The 19,416-nt window shown below is 44.5% G+C and overlaps 1 protein-coding gene across 1 annotated transcript; it reads left to right on the plus strand.

Annotated features, from left to right (window-relative positions):
- Window positions 1-345: 345 nt before the first annotated feature.
- Window positions 346-1,466, plus strand: LOC109785700 (uncharacterized). Its single transcript, XM_020344297.3, has one exon. The coding sequence runs from the start codon at window positions 423-425 to the stop codon at window positions 1,197-1,199; it is 777 nt and encodes a 258-aa protein (XP_020199886.2). The 5' UTR covers window positions 346-422; the 3' UTR covers window positions 1,200-1,466.
- The last annotated feature ends 17,950 nt before the right edge of the window (window positions 1,467-19,416 follow it).

Genomic DNA, 19,416 nt, shown 5'->3' on the forward strand with positions numbered 1-19,416 from the left:
CTTTGGAAATACACTAATATACGGGAGATGTGGGCCAGCAAAGCACCCGAATCACAAAGTGGACGAACGACACATGGTTCACCGGTAAAAAGAGCTTTGCGGAATCCAAAACCCTTGGTTGCCCACCCAGATTTACATAATAAAAAAAAATCGTCCAATTTTGAAGTAGTGAAGGCTGCTGAGATCTTGTCATACGAGTGACAACTCATGAGCAGTGGTGAGTAATAAGAAATTTATTAAAAATGCATTGCCCGGGATGAGTTGGCATATATACTCCTAGGGAATCTATTTATGTACAAGGCTACAGGCCAACTAAGCACACGCGAGAGCACAGCTATATAAACACGAGCACCCGAGCCGTGGAGAAACAACAGACGGCGGCATCATAGAAACACTCTGTGAGCGAGGTATTAGATCGATCGATGTCGATGGCGCCGAAGCGGAAGCTTAGCATGGGGCGGCAGAAGATCGAGATCCGGCGGATCGAGAGCGAGGAGGCGCGGCAGGTGTGCTTCTCCAAGCGCCGGGCGGGGCTGTTCAAGAAGGTGAGCGAGCTGGCCGTGCTATGCGGCGCCGAGGTGGCCGCCGTCGTCTTCTCCCCGGCCGGCAAGGCCTTCTCCTTCGGCCACCCCTCCGTCGAGGCCATCCTCGACCGCTTCATCCCCTCCGCGGCGCAGCTCGGTGTGGCGGGGGCCGGCGCGGGTCTGGGCGCCGCCGGCGACCGCAACCTGGCGGAGCTGAACCGGCAGTACGGCCAGCTGCGCGAGCAGCTGGAGGCGGAGAAGGCGCGGAAGGAGCGCGCGGAGGAGGCCATGGCGACGGAGCGCGCCAAGGGGAGCCCGGCGGCGGCATGGCTCGACGCCGACTTGCGCGACCTGGGGGAGGAGGAGCTCATGGCCTTCGCCGCCGCGCTGGCGGACGTGCAGGCCGCCGTCTCCGAGCGCGCCAACCAGGTGCTCCAGGAGGCGCTGGACGTCGGCCGCGCCAGGAGCGCCAGCCGCATGCTCCTGGCGCCCCCGCCGCAGCAGCAGCTCGCGGGCGGCGGTGGCTTTGAGTTCGCTAGCTGCGGCGCGAACTCCAGGAATGAGATGGAGATGCAGCAGATGTTGATGGCCATGCCGCCACCGCCGGAGTTCGCCGCCACCGGAATGGAGATGGTGCAACAGGGGATCGGGCAGAACGCCGGCTTCCCCTACTGAGAATAAAATGAGATCCACACCGAGTCCGAGAGTACATCATTCCTGCATGCATCGACGTCGTCACAACTCGGCCAGAAAGAGATTGATGGATCAAGTCTTTTGATCCAGAAGCGAGCGACTAGCGGACAGTCGATTTTACAAATTTGTTTATGCACATATATAATAAATAAATAAATAAAATGTCCACTCTGGGTCAGAAGTTCATTTACCCTAAAAATTTGTAGTGTGTGCTTTCAAAGCTCACAAATAAATTTTTTTTTTGAGGGAGCATGTGTATTTTTATTTAGAAAAGATGGATTACCCCCGGTCTCAAAAGATAAAATATCCACTCAGGGTCATAAAAAGATGTCCATTTACCCTAAAAAATATGTAGTGTCTGTTTTCAAAGCTCACAAATAAATAAAAAATTTGAGGGAGCATGTGTTATTTTATTTTCTTTTAGAAAATAAGGATTATCCCGACGTCTACATCAATGTGTTGTTTTATGTAAATAGGGTAACAAAATATGGAGTGGCCTCCTTTATAATAGAAACCTGGGGGAAACTGAACAACTGAGACACCATTCCGACGACAACCTAATCAAACCACTAACACCTATCATGACCTCCACTCCAGGAGTTCCTAAGCAAGAGCATCAGCAACGCCTTTAGAAATAGATATAAATATCATATTTAACAAATTGGCAAAGCCATTTAGTTAATTGCTTGTGCAATAGATTCTATTACTGTTAATTAAACATTGCTCGATCTAAATTAATGAAAATAAAAGCCTTACTTTAGTTCTCTCCGCTGGCAACGATGCAAAGATGCATGCAAGAATGTTTTGTGAAAGTTAGTACTCATTCAAAGCAAGTTAAGCGGGTCGATTTGCAAGGTCCCGAACAATATGAAGGTGGCTTTAATTTGGTGGTGAGATAATTCATAAGAAACATGTTCACTGCTGGATTTTTATTTCCAGGCCGAATTCTGAATAGTCTACAGAAAATTGAACATAGGTTCAAGGTAGACGCTAGACACAATATTACGGATTATTGAAACGATTGTTGGATGGTTGCCTAGCTTCTATTTTGTTGTCAAAAAATATGACTTTTTTATTTGCTTGGCTTGCTTTCTTGTCATACTACTGTATTTTATAGCCCAATTAAATCCCGACTATCATAGCAGGGTCACATTAAATCCTCCTAATTTTTTTGGATTTGAACTCCTCCTAATTTATTTAAGGACACAATTGCACATAAAAAATTCATAAAACTTAGAAAATCATATGTGAGGTTTGTGCGTTGGACCATAGACACAATTTTTTGGGTTTCAAGATATGACATGTTGTGGTTTGTACAAAATAAACAATATGTGATATTAGTTTTTTTTTCACGGGTCACAAATTCTCATATTTCTAAACCAAAAAGTTGTACATACATAATTACACCGTAAGTAATATATATTCATTTTTAATTGTCTGGCACGATTTTGTCCTTCAAGAGAGGCTAAGATGCTCCACATATTGTTGTTCTATCATGGAAAATAGTTTTTTAAGCTAAGTGAGCCCAAATTAAATGTAAAGGACAGCAGAGCCAAGCAAATAGTTTCAGGAGGAAAAACAAGCCTTCAAATTAAAAAAAATGATGCCTCATTTGCACAACGCCAATTTAATCTCATTTGATCGATATCTGATTTAATTAATCAAATTGGATTGGCTCAGTTACTGAGCAGAATTAGCCATCAAAGCGTCAAACCTAATGGCCGATGGTACATGACAACATGTTGAGGGAAGAGATTAACTTGCTGCTAGCTACTAGTACTAATTCACGCACATTAAAATGCATACTACTCGATTCTTGATGAGCTACCGTTTCATTTGGAGCTTGGTATAGTCTTTTCTTTTGGCGAGGGGTACTTATGAAGTAGTTGTTGGATGACACCTCATGCATGCATGTGCTTAATTTAGCTACGCATTGAAGCCAGGTTCTATTTTCTTTTTTTTGTTCATATGATCCATTATTTTCTAAGAAAAGAGTGCATTATCAAAAAAAAAGTTCTCCTACTTGTTTTAACGGAGCCAAAAAATCATGCCTAATATACAAATCGTACTAAAGTGAGAAATGTTTGAAAACACTTAGCCAAACAAAATGGAAACATATTACTCGGGAAATATCAAGCCAAATATAGGCTCACAGAGAGGAATGTTTCGTGAAAAATAAATGCATTCATGCAGGGAAAATGAGGGAGAAACGACTTGAAGCAGAGGCTAATTGACACCTAAATAATTAACTGGCTACTATTTATGATTTCTAATTAATGAAAAATGACACACAGTACGGCTCTTTGCCTTACTGTATTATGGTCAAGAAAAATAATAATTAACTGGCTACCATATATTGAGATCAGTACCGTTACATCGACGGTAGGTTTTTACGGGGGTTTTATGGGGTGGAACTGATATGTCAAATCATGATTGGATTGGGGGGGGGGGGGGGGGGGGGGGTTAGGGGCCCCACCAGGTGAAATTCATGGGGGGTGGAGAGAAAATTAGAAAGGGCTCGTAAATCTCCTGTAAGAGGCCCGCGTGTTCAGCATTTTTGTATTGAGTTGATGCTTATCTAAGTCCAGGATCCAATTATCTGATTCCATCTCATGTGGTGGTATTGTCTCAAAAAAATCTCATGTAGTGGTAGAAAAGTAATACGACGATGATACTCTAGCAGGACACATGAAGTTGGCAGGGCTGCTATTTGGAAGGCTGGAAATAAATAGTTGTGATGGGCAACAAACTCAGCAAAGCTAGAACTGGCCCAAAGTAGGTTAAGACAGTGGGCAATACACTAACCCCCACTAATCTATTTCTTTCAACATGCACACATACCATCCTAACATGCAAATATGCATGGAAAAGGCCCACATCAATATGCAGATATGCATGAGAAAAGACTCGGCTCGATAATTAAATATAGTAAATTGTATCTATTTTAAATTTTAGTTCTTATATTACTAATTTAAAATTCTCATTTATAAAACTAAATATGAAAAAATAGTTCTTATATTATTGATTTAGAATTCCTATTCCATACGAGTAAATCTTATCAAATTATATGTCAACCAATTCCCGCAGCAATGCATGAGTATCATCTGGTATTAACAACACTTAAGCAATCTGGTGTTTTACCATATATCTATGGTCGTTGACCCAACTTGCATGGAACTCGATCTCTCCCATGCTAAGAGAGATAAGAAACTCGGCAATGAACGGTTAATCCATGGGCGTTGTTTGATACGTCCATTTTGCATCATGCTTTTATATTGATATTTATTGCATTAGGGGCTGTTATTACACATTATGTCATAATACTTATGCCTATTCTCTCTTATTTTACAAGGTTTACATGAAGAGGGAGAATGCCGGCAGCTGGAATTCTGGGCTGGAAAAGGAGCAAATATTAGAGACCTATTCTGCACAACTCCAAAAGTCCTGAAACTTCACGGAGGCACGTTTTGGAATATATAAAAAATACTGGCGAAAGAATCAACCAGAGGGGGCCCACACCCTGGCCACGAAGGTGGGGGCGCGTGTTGGGGAACGTAGTAATTTCAAAAAAAATCTACGCACACGCAACATCATGGTGATGCATAGCAACGAGAGGGGAGAGTGTTGTCCACGTACCCTCGTAGACCGAAAGCGGAAGCGTTAGCACAACGCGGTTGATGTAGTCGTACGTCTTCACGGTCCGACCGATCAAGTACCGAACGCACGGCACCTCCGAGTTCAGCACACGTTCAGCTCGACGACGTCCCTCGAACTCCGATCCAGCCGAGCTTTGAGGGAGAATTCCGTAAGCACGACAGCGTGGTGACGATGATGATGTTCTACCGACGCAGGGCTTCGCCTAAGCACCGCTACAGTATTATCGAGGTGGACTATGGTGGAGGGGGGGGGGGTACCGCACACGACTAAGAGATCAAGAGATCAATTGTTGTGTCTATGGGGTGCCCCCTGCCCCCGTATATAAAGGAGCAAGGGAGGAGGAGGCCGACCCTAGGAGGAGGGCGCGCCAAGGGGGGAGTCCTACTCCCACCGGGAGTAGGACTCCTCCTTTCCTTGTTGGAGTAGGAGAGAAGGAAAGAGGGGAGAGGGAGAAGGAAAAGGGGGCTGCACCCCTTGTCCAATTCGGACCAGAGGGGGGGGGGTGCGCGCCTCCTTCCTTTTGGCCTCTCTCCTCTATTCCCGTATGGCCCAATAAGGCCCAATACTTCTCCCCGGCGAATTCCCGTAACTCTCCGGTACTCCGATAAATACCCGAATCACTCGGAACCTTTTCGAAGTCCGAATATAGTCGTCCAATATATCGATCTTTACGTCTCGGCCATTTCGAGACTCCTCGTCATGTCTCCGATCTCATCCGGGACTCCGAACTACCTTCGGTACATCAAAACATATAAACTCATAATATAACCGTCATCGAACTTTAAGCGTGCGGACCCTACGGGTTCGAGAACTATGTAGACATGCCCGAGACACGTCTCCGGTCAATAACCAATAGCGGAACCTGGATGCTCATATTGGCCCCCACATATTCTATGAAGATCTTTATCGGTCAGACCGCATAACAACATACGTTGTTCCCTTTGTCATCGGTATGTTACTTGCCCGAGATTCGATCGTCGGTATCTCAATACCTAGTGAAATCTCGTTACCGGCAAGTCTCTTTACTCGTTCTATAATACATCATCCCGCAACTAACTCATTAGTTACAATGCTTGCAAGGCTTATAGTGATGTGCATTACTAAGTGGGCCCAGAGATACCTCTCCGACAATCGGAGTGACAAATCCTAATCTCGAAATACGCCAACCCAACAAGTACCTAAGGAAGCACCTGTAGAGCACCTTTATAATCACCCAGTTATGTTGTGATGTTTGGTAGCACACAAAGTGTTCGTCCGGTAAATGGGAGTTGCATAATCTCATAGTCATAGGAACATGTATAAGTGATGAAGAAAGCAATAGCAGAATACTAAACGATCGTGTGCTAAGCTAACGGAATGGGTCAAGTCAATCACATCATTCTCCTAATGATATGATCCCGTTAATCAAATGACAACTCATGTCTATGGCTAGGAAACATAACCATCTTTGATCAACGAGCTAGTCAAGTAGAGGCATACCAGTGACACTCTGTTTGTTTATGTATTCACATATGTATCATGTTTCCTGTTAATACAATTCTAGCATGAATAATAAACATTTATCATGATATAAGGAAATAAATAATAACTTTATTATTGCCTCTAGGGCATATTTCCTTCAGTTTCCCACTTGCACTAGAGTCAATAATCTAGTTCACATCGCCATGTGATTTAACATCAATAGTTCACATCACCATGTGATTAACACCCATAGTTCACATCGTCATGTGACCAACACCCAAAGGGTTTACTAGAGTCAATAATCTAGTTCACATCGCTATGTGATTAACACCCAAAGAGTACTAAGGTGTGATCATGTTTTGCTTGTGAGATAATTTTAGTCAACGGGTCTGTCACATTCAGATCCGTAAGTATTTTGCAAATTTCTATGTCTACAATGCTCTGCACGGAGCTACTCTAGCTAATTGCTCCCACTTTCAATATGTATCTAGACCGAGACTTAGAGTCATCTAGATTAGTGTCAAAACTTGCATCGACGTAACCCTTTACGACGAACTTTTTGTCACTTCCATAATCGAGAAACATATCCTTATTCCACTAAGGATAATTTTGACCGCTGTCCAGTGATCTACTCCGAGATCACTATTGTACTCCCTTGCCAAAATCAGTGTAGGGTATATAATAGATTTGGTACACAGTATGGCATACTTTATAGAACCTATGGCCGAGGCATAGGGAATGACTTTCATTCTCTTTCTATCTTCTGCCGTGGTCGGGCTTTGAGTCTTACTCAATTTCACACCTTGTAACGCAGGCAAGAACTCTTTCTTTGACTGTTCTATTTTGAACTACTTCAAAATCTTGTCAAGGTATATACTCATTGAAAAACTTATCAAGCGTCTTGATCTATCTCTATAGATCTTGATGCTCAATATGTAAGCAGCTTCACCGAGGTCTTTCTTTGAAAAACTCCTTTCAAACACTCCTTTATGCTTTGCAGAATAATTCTACATTATTTCCGATCAACAATATGTCATTCACATATACTTATCAGAAATGCTGTAGTGCTCCCACTCACTTTCTTGTAAATACAGGCTTCATCGCAAGTCTGTATAAAACTATATCCTTTGATCAACTTATCAAAGCGTATATTTCAACTCCGTGATGCTTGCACCAGTCCATAGATGGATCGCTGGAGCTTGCATATTTTGTTAGCTGCCTTTGGATCGACAAAACCTTCCGGTTGCATCATATACAACTCTTCTTCCAGAAATCCATTCAGGAATGCAGTTTTGACATCCATTTGCCAAATTTCATAATCATAAAATGCGGCAATTGCTAACATGATTCGGACAGACTTAAGCATTGCTACGGGTGAGAAGGTCTCATCGTAGTCAATCCCTTGAACTTGTCGAAAACCTTTTGCAACAAGTCGAGCTTTATAGACAGTAACATTACCGTCAGCGTCAGTCTTCTTCTTGAAGATCCATTTATTCTCAATTGCTTGCCGATCATCGGGCAAGTCAACCAAAGTCCACACTTTGTTCTCATACATGGATCCCATCTCAGATTTCATGGCTTCAAGCCATTTTGCGGAATCCGGGCTCACCATCACTTCTTCATAGTTCGTAGGTTCGTCATGGTCTAGTAACATAACCTCCAGAACAGGATTACCGTACCACTCTGGTGCGGATCTTAGTCTGGTTGACCTACGAGGTTCAGTAATAACTTGATCTGAAGTTCCATGATCATCATCATTAACTTCCTCACTAATTGGTATAGGCGTCACAGAAACTGGTTTCTGCGATGAACTACTTTCCAATAAGGGAGAAGGTACAGTTACCTCATCAAGTTCCACTTTCCTCCCACTCACTTCTTTCGAGAGAAACTCCTTCTCCAGAAAAATTCTGAATTTAGCAACAAAAGTCTTGCCTTCGGATCTGTGATAGAAGGTGTACCCAACAGTCTCCTTTGGGTATCCTATGAAGACACATTTCTCCGATTTGGGTTCGAGCTTATCAGGTTGAAGCTTTTTCACATAAGCATCGCAGCCCCAAACTTTAAGAAACGACAACTTTGGTTTCTTGCCAAACCACAGTTCATAAGGTGTCATCTCAACGGATTTAGATGGTGCCCTTTTTAACGTGAATGCAGTTGTCTATAATGCATAACCCTAAAATGATAGTGGTAGATTGGTAAGAAACATCATAGATCGCACCATATCTAATAAAGTACGGTTATGATGTTCGGACACACCATTACACTGTGGTGTTCCAGGTGGCGTGAGCAGTGAAACTATTTCACATTGTTTTAACTGAAGACCAAACTCGTAACTCAAATACTCTTCCCCACGATCAGATCGTAGAAACTTTATTTTCTTGTTACGATGATTTTCCACTTCACTCTGAAATTATATGAACTTTTCAAATGTTCAGACTTCTGTTTCATTAAGTAGATATACCCATATCTGCTCAAATCATCTGTGAAGGTCAGAAAATAATGATACCTGCTACGAGCCTCAATATTCATCGGACCACATACATCAGTATGTATGATTTCCAACAAATCTGTTGCTCGCTCCATTGTTCCGGAGAACGGCGTTTTAGTCATCTTGCCCAAGAGGCATGGTTCGCAAGCATCAAGTGATTCCAAAATCCCATCAACATGGAGTTTTTTCATGCGCTTTACACCAATATGACCTAAACGGCAGTGCCACAAATAAGTTGCACTATCATTATTAACTTTGCATCTTTTGGCTTCAATATTATGAATATGTGTATCACTACGATCGAGATCCAACGAACCATTTTCATTGGGTGTGTAACCATATAAGGTTTTATTCATGTAAACAGAACAACAATTATTCTCTAACTTAAATGAATAACCGTATTGCAATAAACATGATCAAATCATATTCATGCTCAATGCAAACACCAAATAACACTTATTTAGGTTCAACACTAATCCCGAAAGTATAGGGAGTGTGCGATGATGATCATATCAATCTTGGAACTACTTCCAACACACATCGTCACTTCACCCTTAACTAGTTTCTGTTCATTCTGCAACTCCCGTTTCGAGTTACTACTCTTAGCAACTGAACCAGTATCAAATACCGAAGGGTTGCTACGAACACTAGTAAAATACACATCAATAATCTGTATATCAAATATACCTTTGTTCACTTTGCCATCCTTCTTATCTGCCAAATACTTGGGGTATTTCTGCTTCCAGTGACCAGTTCCTTTGCAGCATAAGCACTTAGTCTCAGGCTTAGGTCCAGACTTGGGCTTCTTCACTTGAGCAGCAACTTGCTTGCTGTTCTTCTTGAAGTTCCCCTTCTTCCCTTTGCCCCTTTTTTTGAAACTAGTGGTCTTGTCAACCATCAACACTTCATGTTTTTCTTGATTTCTACCTTCGTCGATTTCAGCATCACGAAGAGCTTGGGAATTGTTTCTGTTATCCCTTGCATATTATAGTTCATCATGAAGTTCTACTAACTTGGTGATGGTGACTAGAGAATTCTGTCAATAACTATCTTATCTGGAAGATTAACTCCCACTTGATTCAAGCGATTGTAGTACCCGGACAATCTGAGCACATGCTCACTGCTTGAGCTATTCTCCTCCATCTTTTAGCTGTAGAACTTGTTGGAGATTTCATATCTCTCAACTCGGGTATTTGCTTGAAATATTAATTTCAACTCCTGGAACATCTCATATGGTCCATGACGTTCAAAACATCTTTGAAGTCCCGATTCTAAGCCATTAAGCATGGTGCACTAAACTATCAAGTAGTCATCATATTGAGCTAGCCAAACGTTCATAGCGTCTGCATCTGCTCCTGCAATAGGTCTGTCACCTAGCGGTGCATCAAGGACATAATTCTTCTGTGCAGCAATGAGGATAATCCTCAGATCATGGATCCAATCCGCATCTTTGCTGCTAACATCTTTCAACATAATTTTTCTCTAGGAACATATCAAAAATAAACACAGGGAAGCAACAACGCGAGCTATTGATCTACAACATAATTTGCAAAATACTATCAGGACTAAGTTCATGATAAATTTAAGTTCAATTAATCATATTACTTAAGAACTCTCACTTAGATAGACATCCCTCTAATCCTCTAAGTGATCACGTGATCCATATCAACTAAACCAAGTCCGATCATCACGTGAGATGGAGTAGTTTCAACGGTGAACATCACTATGTTGATCATATCTACTATATGATTCACGCTCGACCTTTCGGTCTCCGTGTTCCGAGGCCATATCTGTTATATGCTAGGCTCGTCAAGCTTAACCTGAGTATTCCGCATGTGCAACTGTTTTGCACCCGTTGTATTTGAACGTAGAGCCTATCACACCCGACCATCACGTGGTGTCTCAGCACGAAGAACTTTCGCAACGGTGCATACTCAGGGAGAACACTTATACTTTGATAATTTAGTGAGGGATCATCTTATAATGCTACCGTCAATCAAAGCAAGATAAGATGCATAAAAGATAAACATCACATGCAATCAATATAAGTGATATGATATGGCCATCATCATCTTGTGCTTGTGATCTCCATCTCCGAAGCACCGTCATGATCACCATCGTCACCGGCGCGACACCTTGATCTCCATCGTAGCATCGTTGTCGACTCGCCAATCTTATGCTTCTACGGCTATCGCTACCACTTAGTGATAAAGTAAAGCATTACAGGGCGATTTGCATTGCATACAATAAAGCGACAACCATATGGCTCCTGCCAGTTGCCGATAACTCGGTTACAAAACATGATCATCTCATACAATAAAATTTAGCATCATATCTTGACCATATCACATCACAACATGCCCTGCAAAAACAAGTTAGACGTCCTCTACTTTGTTGTTGCAAGTTTTACGTGGCTGCTACGGGCTTAGCAAGAACTGTTCTTACCTACGCATCAAAAACCACAATGATAGTTTGTCAAGTTGGTGCTGTTTTAACCTTCGCAAGGACCGGGCGTAGCCACACTCGGTTCAACTAAAGTTGGAGAAACTGACACCCGCCAGCCACCTATGTGCAAAGCACGTCGGTAGAACCAGTCTCGCGTAAGCGTAACATGTTGGTAAGCAGTATGACTTATATCACCCACAACTTACTTGTGTTCTACTCGTGCATATAACATCTACGCATAAAACCAGGCTCGGATGCCACTGTTGGGGAACGTAGTAATTTCAAAAAAATTCTACGCACACGCAAGATCATGGTGATGCATAGCAACGAGAGGGGAGAGTGTTGTCCACGTACCCTCGTAGACCGAAAGCGGAAGCGTTAGCACAACGCGGTTGATGTAGTCGTACGTCTTCACGATCCGACCGATCAAGTACCGAACGCACGGCACCTCCGAGTTCAGCACACGTTCAGCTCGATTATGTCCCTCGAACTCCGATCTAGCCGAGCTTTGAGGGAGAGTTCCGTTAGCATGACGGCGTAGTGACGATGATGATGTTCTACCGACGCAGGGCTTCGCCTAAGCACCGCTACAGTATTATCGAGGTGGACTATGGTGGAGGGGGGTACCGCACACGGCTAAGAGATCAAGAGATCAATTGTTGTGTCTATGGGGTGCCCCCTGCCCCCGTATATAAAGGAGCAAGGGAGGAGGAGGCCGACCCTAGGAGGAGGGCGCGCCAAGGGGGGAGTCCTACTCCCACCGGGAGTAGGACTCCTCCTTTCCTTGTTGGAGTAGGAGAGAAGGAAAGAGGGGGAGAGGGAGAAGGAAAAGGGGGCTGCACCCCTTGTCCAATTCGGACCAGAGGGGGGGGGGTGCGCGCCTCCTTCCTTTTGGCCTCTCTCCTCTATTCCCGTATGGCCCAATAAGGCCCAATACTTCTCCCCGGCGAATTCCCGTAACTCTCCGGTACTCCGATAAATACCCAAATCACTCGGAACCTTTCCGAAGTCCGAATATAGTCGTCCAATATATCGATCTTTACGTCTCGGCCATTTCGAGACTCCTCGTAATGTCCCCGATCTCATCCGGGACTCCGAACTACCTTCGGTACATCAAAAAACATAAACTCATAATATAACCGTCATCGAACTTTAAGCGTGCGGACCCTACGGGTTCGAGAACTATGTAGACATGACCGAGACACGTCTCCGGTCAATAACCAATAGCGGAACCTGGATGCTCATATTGGCTCCCACATATTCTACGAAGATCTTTATCGGTCAGACCGCATAACAACATACGTTGTTCCCTTTGTCATCGGTATGTTACTTGCCCGAGATTCGATCGTCGGTATCTCAATACCTAGTTCAATCTCGTTACCGGCAAGTCTCTTTACTCGTTCTATAATACATCATCCCGCAACTAACTCATTAGTTATAATGCTTGCAAGGCTTATAGTGATGTGCATTACTAAGTGGGCCCAGAGATACCTCTCCGACAATTGGAGTGACAAATCCTAATCTCGAAATACGCCAACCCAACAAGTACCTTTGGAAGCACCTGTAGAGCACCTTTATAATCACCCAGTTATGTTGTGATGTTTGGTAGCACACAAAGTGTTCCTCCGGTAAACGGGAGTTGCATAATCTCATAGTCATAGGAACATGTATAAGTCATGAAGAAAGCAATAGCAGAATACTAAACGATCGTGTGCTAAGCTAACGGAATGGGTCAAGTCAATCACATCATTCTCCTAATGATATGATCCCGTTAATTAAATGACAACTCATGTCTATGGCTAGGAAACATAACCATCTTTGATCAACGAGCTAGTCAAGTAGAGGCATACTAGTGACACTCTGTTTGTCTATGTATTCACATATGTATCATGTTTCCGGTTAATACAATTCTAGCATGAATAATAAACATTTATCATGATATAAGGAAATAAATAATAACTTTATTATTGTCTCTAGGGCATATTTCCTTCAGCGCGCCCAGCCCCCCTGTCTCGTGGGCCTCCTGGCAGGCCTCCGGTGCCCATCTTCTGCTATATGAAGTCTTTTACCCTGGAAAAGACCATAAGGAAGCTTTCGGGACGAAACACCGCCGCCACGAGGCGGAACCTTGGCGGAGCCGATCTAGGGCTCCAGCGGAGCTGTCCTGTCGGGGAAACATCCCTCCGCGAGGGGGAATTCATCTCCATCATCATCACCATCGATCCTCTCAGCGGGAGGGGGTCAATCTCCATCAACATCTTCACCAGCACCATCTCCTCTCAAACCCTAGTTCATCTCTTGTATCCAATCTTTTTCCCAAAACCTCAGATTGGTACCTGTGGGTTGCTAGTAGTGTTGATTACTCCTTGTAGTTGATGCTAGTTGGTTTATTTGGTGGAAGATCATATGTTCAGATCCTTTATGCATATTAATACCCCTCTGATTTTGAACATGAATATGATTTGTGAGTAGTTACGTTTGTTCCTGAGGACATGGGAGAAGTCTTGCTATAAGTGTTGGGGATCGTAGCAGAATTTTAAAATTTCCTACGCATCACCAAGATCCATCTATGGAGTATACTAGCAACGAGGGGAAAGGAGTGCATCTACATACCCTTGTAGATCGCGAGCGGAAGCGTTCCAATGAACGGGGTTGATGGAGTCGTACTCGCCGTGATCCAAATCACCGATGACCGAGTGCCGAACGGACGGCACCTCCGCGTTCAACACACGTACGGAGCAGCGACGTCTTCTCCTTCTTGATCCCGCAAGGGGGAAGGAGAGGTTGATGGAGATCTAGCAGCACGACGGCGTGGTGGTGGAAGTAGCGGGATCTCGGCAGGGCTTTGCCAAGCTTCTGCGAGAGGGAGAGGTGTTGCAGGGGGAGAGGGAGGCGCCAGGGGCTGTGGTGTTGCTGCCCTCCCTCCCCCCACTATTTATAGGCCCCCTGGGAGGGGGGGGGGCGCCGGCCCTGGAACCCATCTACATGGGGGGCGGCGGCCAAGGGGGAAGGGGGGTGGCTTCCCCCCCAAGCCAAGTGGGGCGCCCTCCACCCCTAGGGTTTCCAACCCTAGGCGCAGGGGGAGGCCCAAGGGGGGCGCCCCAGCCCATGAAGGGCTGGTTACCTTCCCACTTCAGCCCACGAGGCCCTCCGGGATAGGTGGCCCCACCCGGTGGACCCCCGGGACCCTTCCGGTGGTCCCAGTACAATACCGATAACCCCCAAAACTTTCCCGGTGGCCAAAACTGGACTTCCCATATATAATTCTTCACCTCCGTACCATTCCGGAACTCCTCGTGACGTCCGGGATCTGAACCGGGACTCCGAACAACTTTCGGGTTTCCGCATACTAATATCTCTACAACCCTAGCGTCACCGAACCTTAAGTGTGTAGACCCTACGGGTTCGGGAGACATGCAGACATGACCGAGACGCCTCTCTGGTCAATAACCAACAGCGGGATCTGGATACCCATGTTGGCTCCCACATGTTCCACGATGATCTCATTGGATGAACCACAATGTCGAGGATTCAATCAATCCCGTATACAATTCCCTTTGTCAATCGGTACGTTACTTGCCCGAGATTCGATCGTCGGTATCCCAATACCTTGTTCAATCTCGTTACCGGCAAGTCACTTTACTCGTACCGTAATGCATGATCCCGTGACTAACTCCTTAGTCACATTGAGCTCATTATGATGATGCATTACCGAGTGGGCCCAGAGATACCTCTCCGTCATACGGAGTGACAAATCCCAGTCTCGATCCGTGCCAACTCAACAGACACTTTCGGAGATACCCGTAGTGTACCTTTATAGTCACCCAGTTACGTTGTGACGTTTGGCACACCCAAAGTACTCCTACGGTATCCGGGAGTTGCACGATCTCATGGCCTAAGGAAATGATACTTGACATTGGAAAAGCTCTGGCAAACGAACTACACGATCTTTGAGCTATGCCTAGGATTGGGTCTTGTCCATCACATCATTCTCCTAATGATGTGATCCCGTTATCAATGACATCCAATGTCCATAGTCAGGAAATCATGACTATCTGTTGATCAACGAGCTAGTCAACTAGAGGCTTACTAGGGACACGTTGTGGTCTATGTATTCACACATGTATTACGATTTCCGGATAACACAATTATAGCATGAACAATAGAAAATTATCATGAACAAAGAAATATAATAATAACCATTTATTATTGCCTCTAGGGCATATTTCCAACAGTCTCCCACTTGCACTAGAGTCAATAATCTAGTTACATTGTGATGAATCGAACACCCATAGCGTCCTGGTGTTGATCATGTTTTGCTCTAGGGAGAGGTTTAGTCAACGGATCTGCTACATTCAGGTCCGTATGTACTTTACAAATATCTATGTCTCCATTTTGAACACTTTCACGAATGGAGTTGAAGCGACGCTTGATATGCCTGGTCTTCCTATGAAACCTGGGCTCCTTGGCAAGGGCAATAGCTCCAGTGTTGTCACAGAAGAGAGTCATCGGGCCCGACGCATTGGGAATCACCCCTAGGTCGGTAATGAACTCCTTTATCCAGACTGCTTCCTGTGCTGCCTCTGAGGCCGCCATGTACTCCGCTTCACATGTAGATCCCGCCACAACGCTTTGCTTGCAACTGCACCAGCTTACTGCTCCTCCATTCAAAATATACACGTATCCGGTTTGTGACTTCGAGTCATCCAGATCTGTGTCGAAGCTAGCGTCGACGTAACCCTTTACGACGAGCTCTTCGTCACCTCCATAAACGAGAAACATATCCTTAGTCCTCTTCGGGTACTTCAGGATATTCTTGACCGCTATCCAGTGTTCCATGCCGGGATTACTTTGGTACCTTCCTACCAAACTTACGGCAAGGTTTACATCAGGTCTGGTACACAGCATGGCATACATAATAGACCCTATGGCCGAGGCATAGGGGATGACACTCATCTTTTCTCTATCTTCTGCCGTGGTCGGGCATTGAGTCGTGCTCAATTGCACACCTTGCAATACAGGCAAGAACCCCTTCTTGGACTGATCCATATTGAACTTCTTCAATATCTTGTCAAGGTATGTACTCTGTGAAAGACCAATGAGGCGTCTTGATCTATCTCTATAAATCTTGATGCCTAATATATATGCAGCTTCTCCAAGGTCCTTCATTGAAAAACACTTATTCAAATAGGCCTTTATACTTTCCAAGAATTCTATATCATTTCCCATCAATAGTATGTCATCCACATATAATATGAGAAATGCTACAGAGCTCCCACTCACTTTCTTGTAAACACATGCTTCTCCATAAGTCTGTGTAAACCCAAACGCTTTGATCATCTCATCAAAATGAATGTTCCAACTCCGAGATGCTTGCACCAGTCCATAGATGGAGCGCTGGAGCTTGCATACCTTGTTAGCATTCTTAGGATCGACAAAACCTTCCGGCTGCATCATATACAATTCTTCCTTAAGGAAGCCATTAAGGAATGCCGTTTTGACGTCCATTTGCCATATCTCATAATCGTAGAATGCGGCAATTGCTAACATGATTCGGACGGACTTCAGCTTCGCTACGGGTGAGAAAGTCTCATCGTAGTCAACCCCTTGAACTTGTCGATAACCCTTAGCGACAAGTCGAGCCTTATAGATGGTCACGTTACCATCCGCGTCTGTCTTCTTCTTAAAGATCCATTTATTTTCTATGGCTCGCCGATCATCGGGCAAGTCAGTCAAAGTCCATACTTCCTTTTCATACATGGATCCTATCTCGGATTTCATGGCTTCTAGCCATTTGTCAGAATCCGGGCCCGCCATCGCTTCTTCATAGTTCGAAGGTTCACCGTTGTCTAACAACATGATTTCCAGGACAGGGTTGCCGTACCACTCTGGTGCGGAACGTGTCCTTGTGGACCTACGAAGTTCAGCAGTAACTTGATCCGAAGCTTCATGATCATCATCATTAACTTCCTCCCCAGTTGGTGTAGGCACCACAGGGACATCTTCCCGCACTGCGCTACTTAACGGTTCAGAAGGGGTGACTATCACCTCATCAAGTTCCACTTTCCTCCCACTTAATTCTTTCGAGAGAAACTCTTTCTCCAGAAAGGACCCGTTCTTGGCAACAAAGATCTTGCCTTCGGATCTGAGGTAGAAGGTATACCCAATAGTTTCCTTGGGGTATCCTATGAAGACGCATTTTTCCGACTTGGGTTCGAGCTTTTCAGGTTGAAGTTTCTTGACATAAGCATCGCATCCCCAAACTTTTAGAAACGACAGCTTAGGTTTCTTCCCAAACCATAATTCATACGGTGTCGTCTCAACGGATTTCGACGGAGCCCTATTTAAAGTGAATGCGGCAGTCTCTAAAGCATAGCCCCAAAATTAGAGTGGTAGATTGGTAAGAGACATCATAGATCGCACCATATCCAATAGAGTGCGATTACGATGTTCGGACACACCGTTTCACTGAGGTGTTCCAGGCGGCGTGAGTTGTGAAACGATTCCACATTTCTTTAAGTGCGTACCAAATTCGTGACTTCAATATTCTCCACCACGATCTGATCGTAAGAATTTTATTTTCCTGTCACGTTGATTCTCAACCTCACTCTAAAATTCCTTGAACTTTTCAAAGGTTTCAGACTTGTGTTTCATTAGGTAGACATACCCATATCTACTTAAGTCATCAGTGAGAGTGAGAACATAACGATATCCTCCGCGAGCCTCAACACTCATTGGACCGCACACATCGGTATGTATGATTTCCAATAAGTTGGTTGCTCGCTCCATTGTTCCGGAGAACGGAGTCTTGGTCATCTTACCCATGAGGCATGGTTCGCACGTGTCAAATGATTCGTAATCAAGAGACTCCAAAAGTCCATCTGCATGGAGCTTCTTCATGCGCTTGACACCAATGTGACCAAGGCGGCAGTGCCACAAGTATGTGGGACTATCGTTATCAACTTTACATCTTTTGGTATTCACACTATGAATATGTGTAACATCACGTTCGAGATTCATCAAGAATAAACCATTGACCAGCGGGGCATGACCATAAAACATATCTCTCATATAAATAGAACAACCATTATTCTTGGATTTAAATGAGTAGCCATCTCGAATTAAACGAGATCCAGATACAATGTTCATGCTCAAAGCTGGCACTAAATAACAATTATTGAGGTTTAAAACTAATCCCGTAGGTAAATGTAGAGGCAGCGTGCCGACGGCGATCACATCGACCTTGGAACCATTCCCGACGCGCATCGTCACCTCGTCCTTTGCCAGTCTCCGTTTATTCCGCAGTTCCTGTTTTGAGTTACAAATATGAGCAACCGCACCGGTATCAAATACCCAGGAGCTACTACGAGTATTGGTAAGGTACACATCAATTACATGTATATCACATATACCTTTGGTGTTGCCGGCCTTCTTGTCCGCAAAGTATTTGGGGCAGTTCCGCTTCCAGTGACCACTTCCCTTGCAATAAAAGCACTCAGTCTCAGGCTTGGGTCCATTCCTTGACTTCTTCCCAGTAACTGGCTTACCGGGCACGGCAACTCCCTTGCCGTCCTTCTTGAAGTTCTTCTTGCCCTTGCCTTTCTTGAACTTAGTGGTTTTATTCACCATCAACACTTGATGTTCCTTTTTGATCTCCACCTCCGCTGATTTCAGCATTGAATATACCTCGGGAATGGTCTTTTCCATCCCCTGCATATTGAAGTTCATCACAAAGCTCTTGTAGCTTGGTGGAAGCGACTGAAGGATTCTGTCAATGACCGCGTCATCCGGGAGATTAACTCCCAGCTGAGACAAGCGGTTGTGTAACCCAGACATTCTGAGTATGTGCTCACTAACAGAACTATTTTCCTCCATTTTACAGCTGAAGAACTTGTCAGAGACTTCATATCTCTCGACCCGGGCATGAGCTTGGAAAACCATTTTCAGCTCTTCGAACATCTCATGTGCTCCATGCTTCTCAAAACGCTTTTGGAGCCCCGGTTCTAAGCTGTAAAGCATGCCGCACTGAACGAGGGAGTAATCATCAGCACGTGATTGCCAAGCGTTCATAACGTCTTGGTTCTCTGGGATGGGTGCTTCACCTAGCGGTGCTTCACCTAGCGGTGCTTCTAAGACATAATCTTTCTT

Source organism: Aegilops tauschii, chromosome 6, assembly GCF_002575655.3.
Source record: "Aegilops tauschii subsp. strangulata cultivar AL8/78 chromosome 6, Aet v6.0, whole genome shotgun sequence".
Lineage (NCBI taxonomy): Eukaryota > Viridiplantae > Streptophyta > Magnoliopsida > Poales > Poaceae > Aegilops > Aegilops tauschii.

Excerpts from the sequence above, each read along its gene's own strand:
- LOC109785700 (XM_020344297.3), top strand. The coding sequence starts at position 423 with ATGTCGATGGCGCCGAAGCGGAAGCTTAGCATGGGGCGGCAGAAGATC.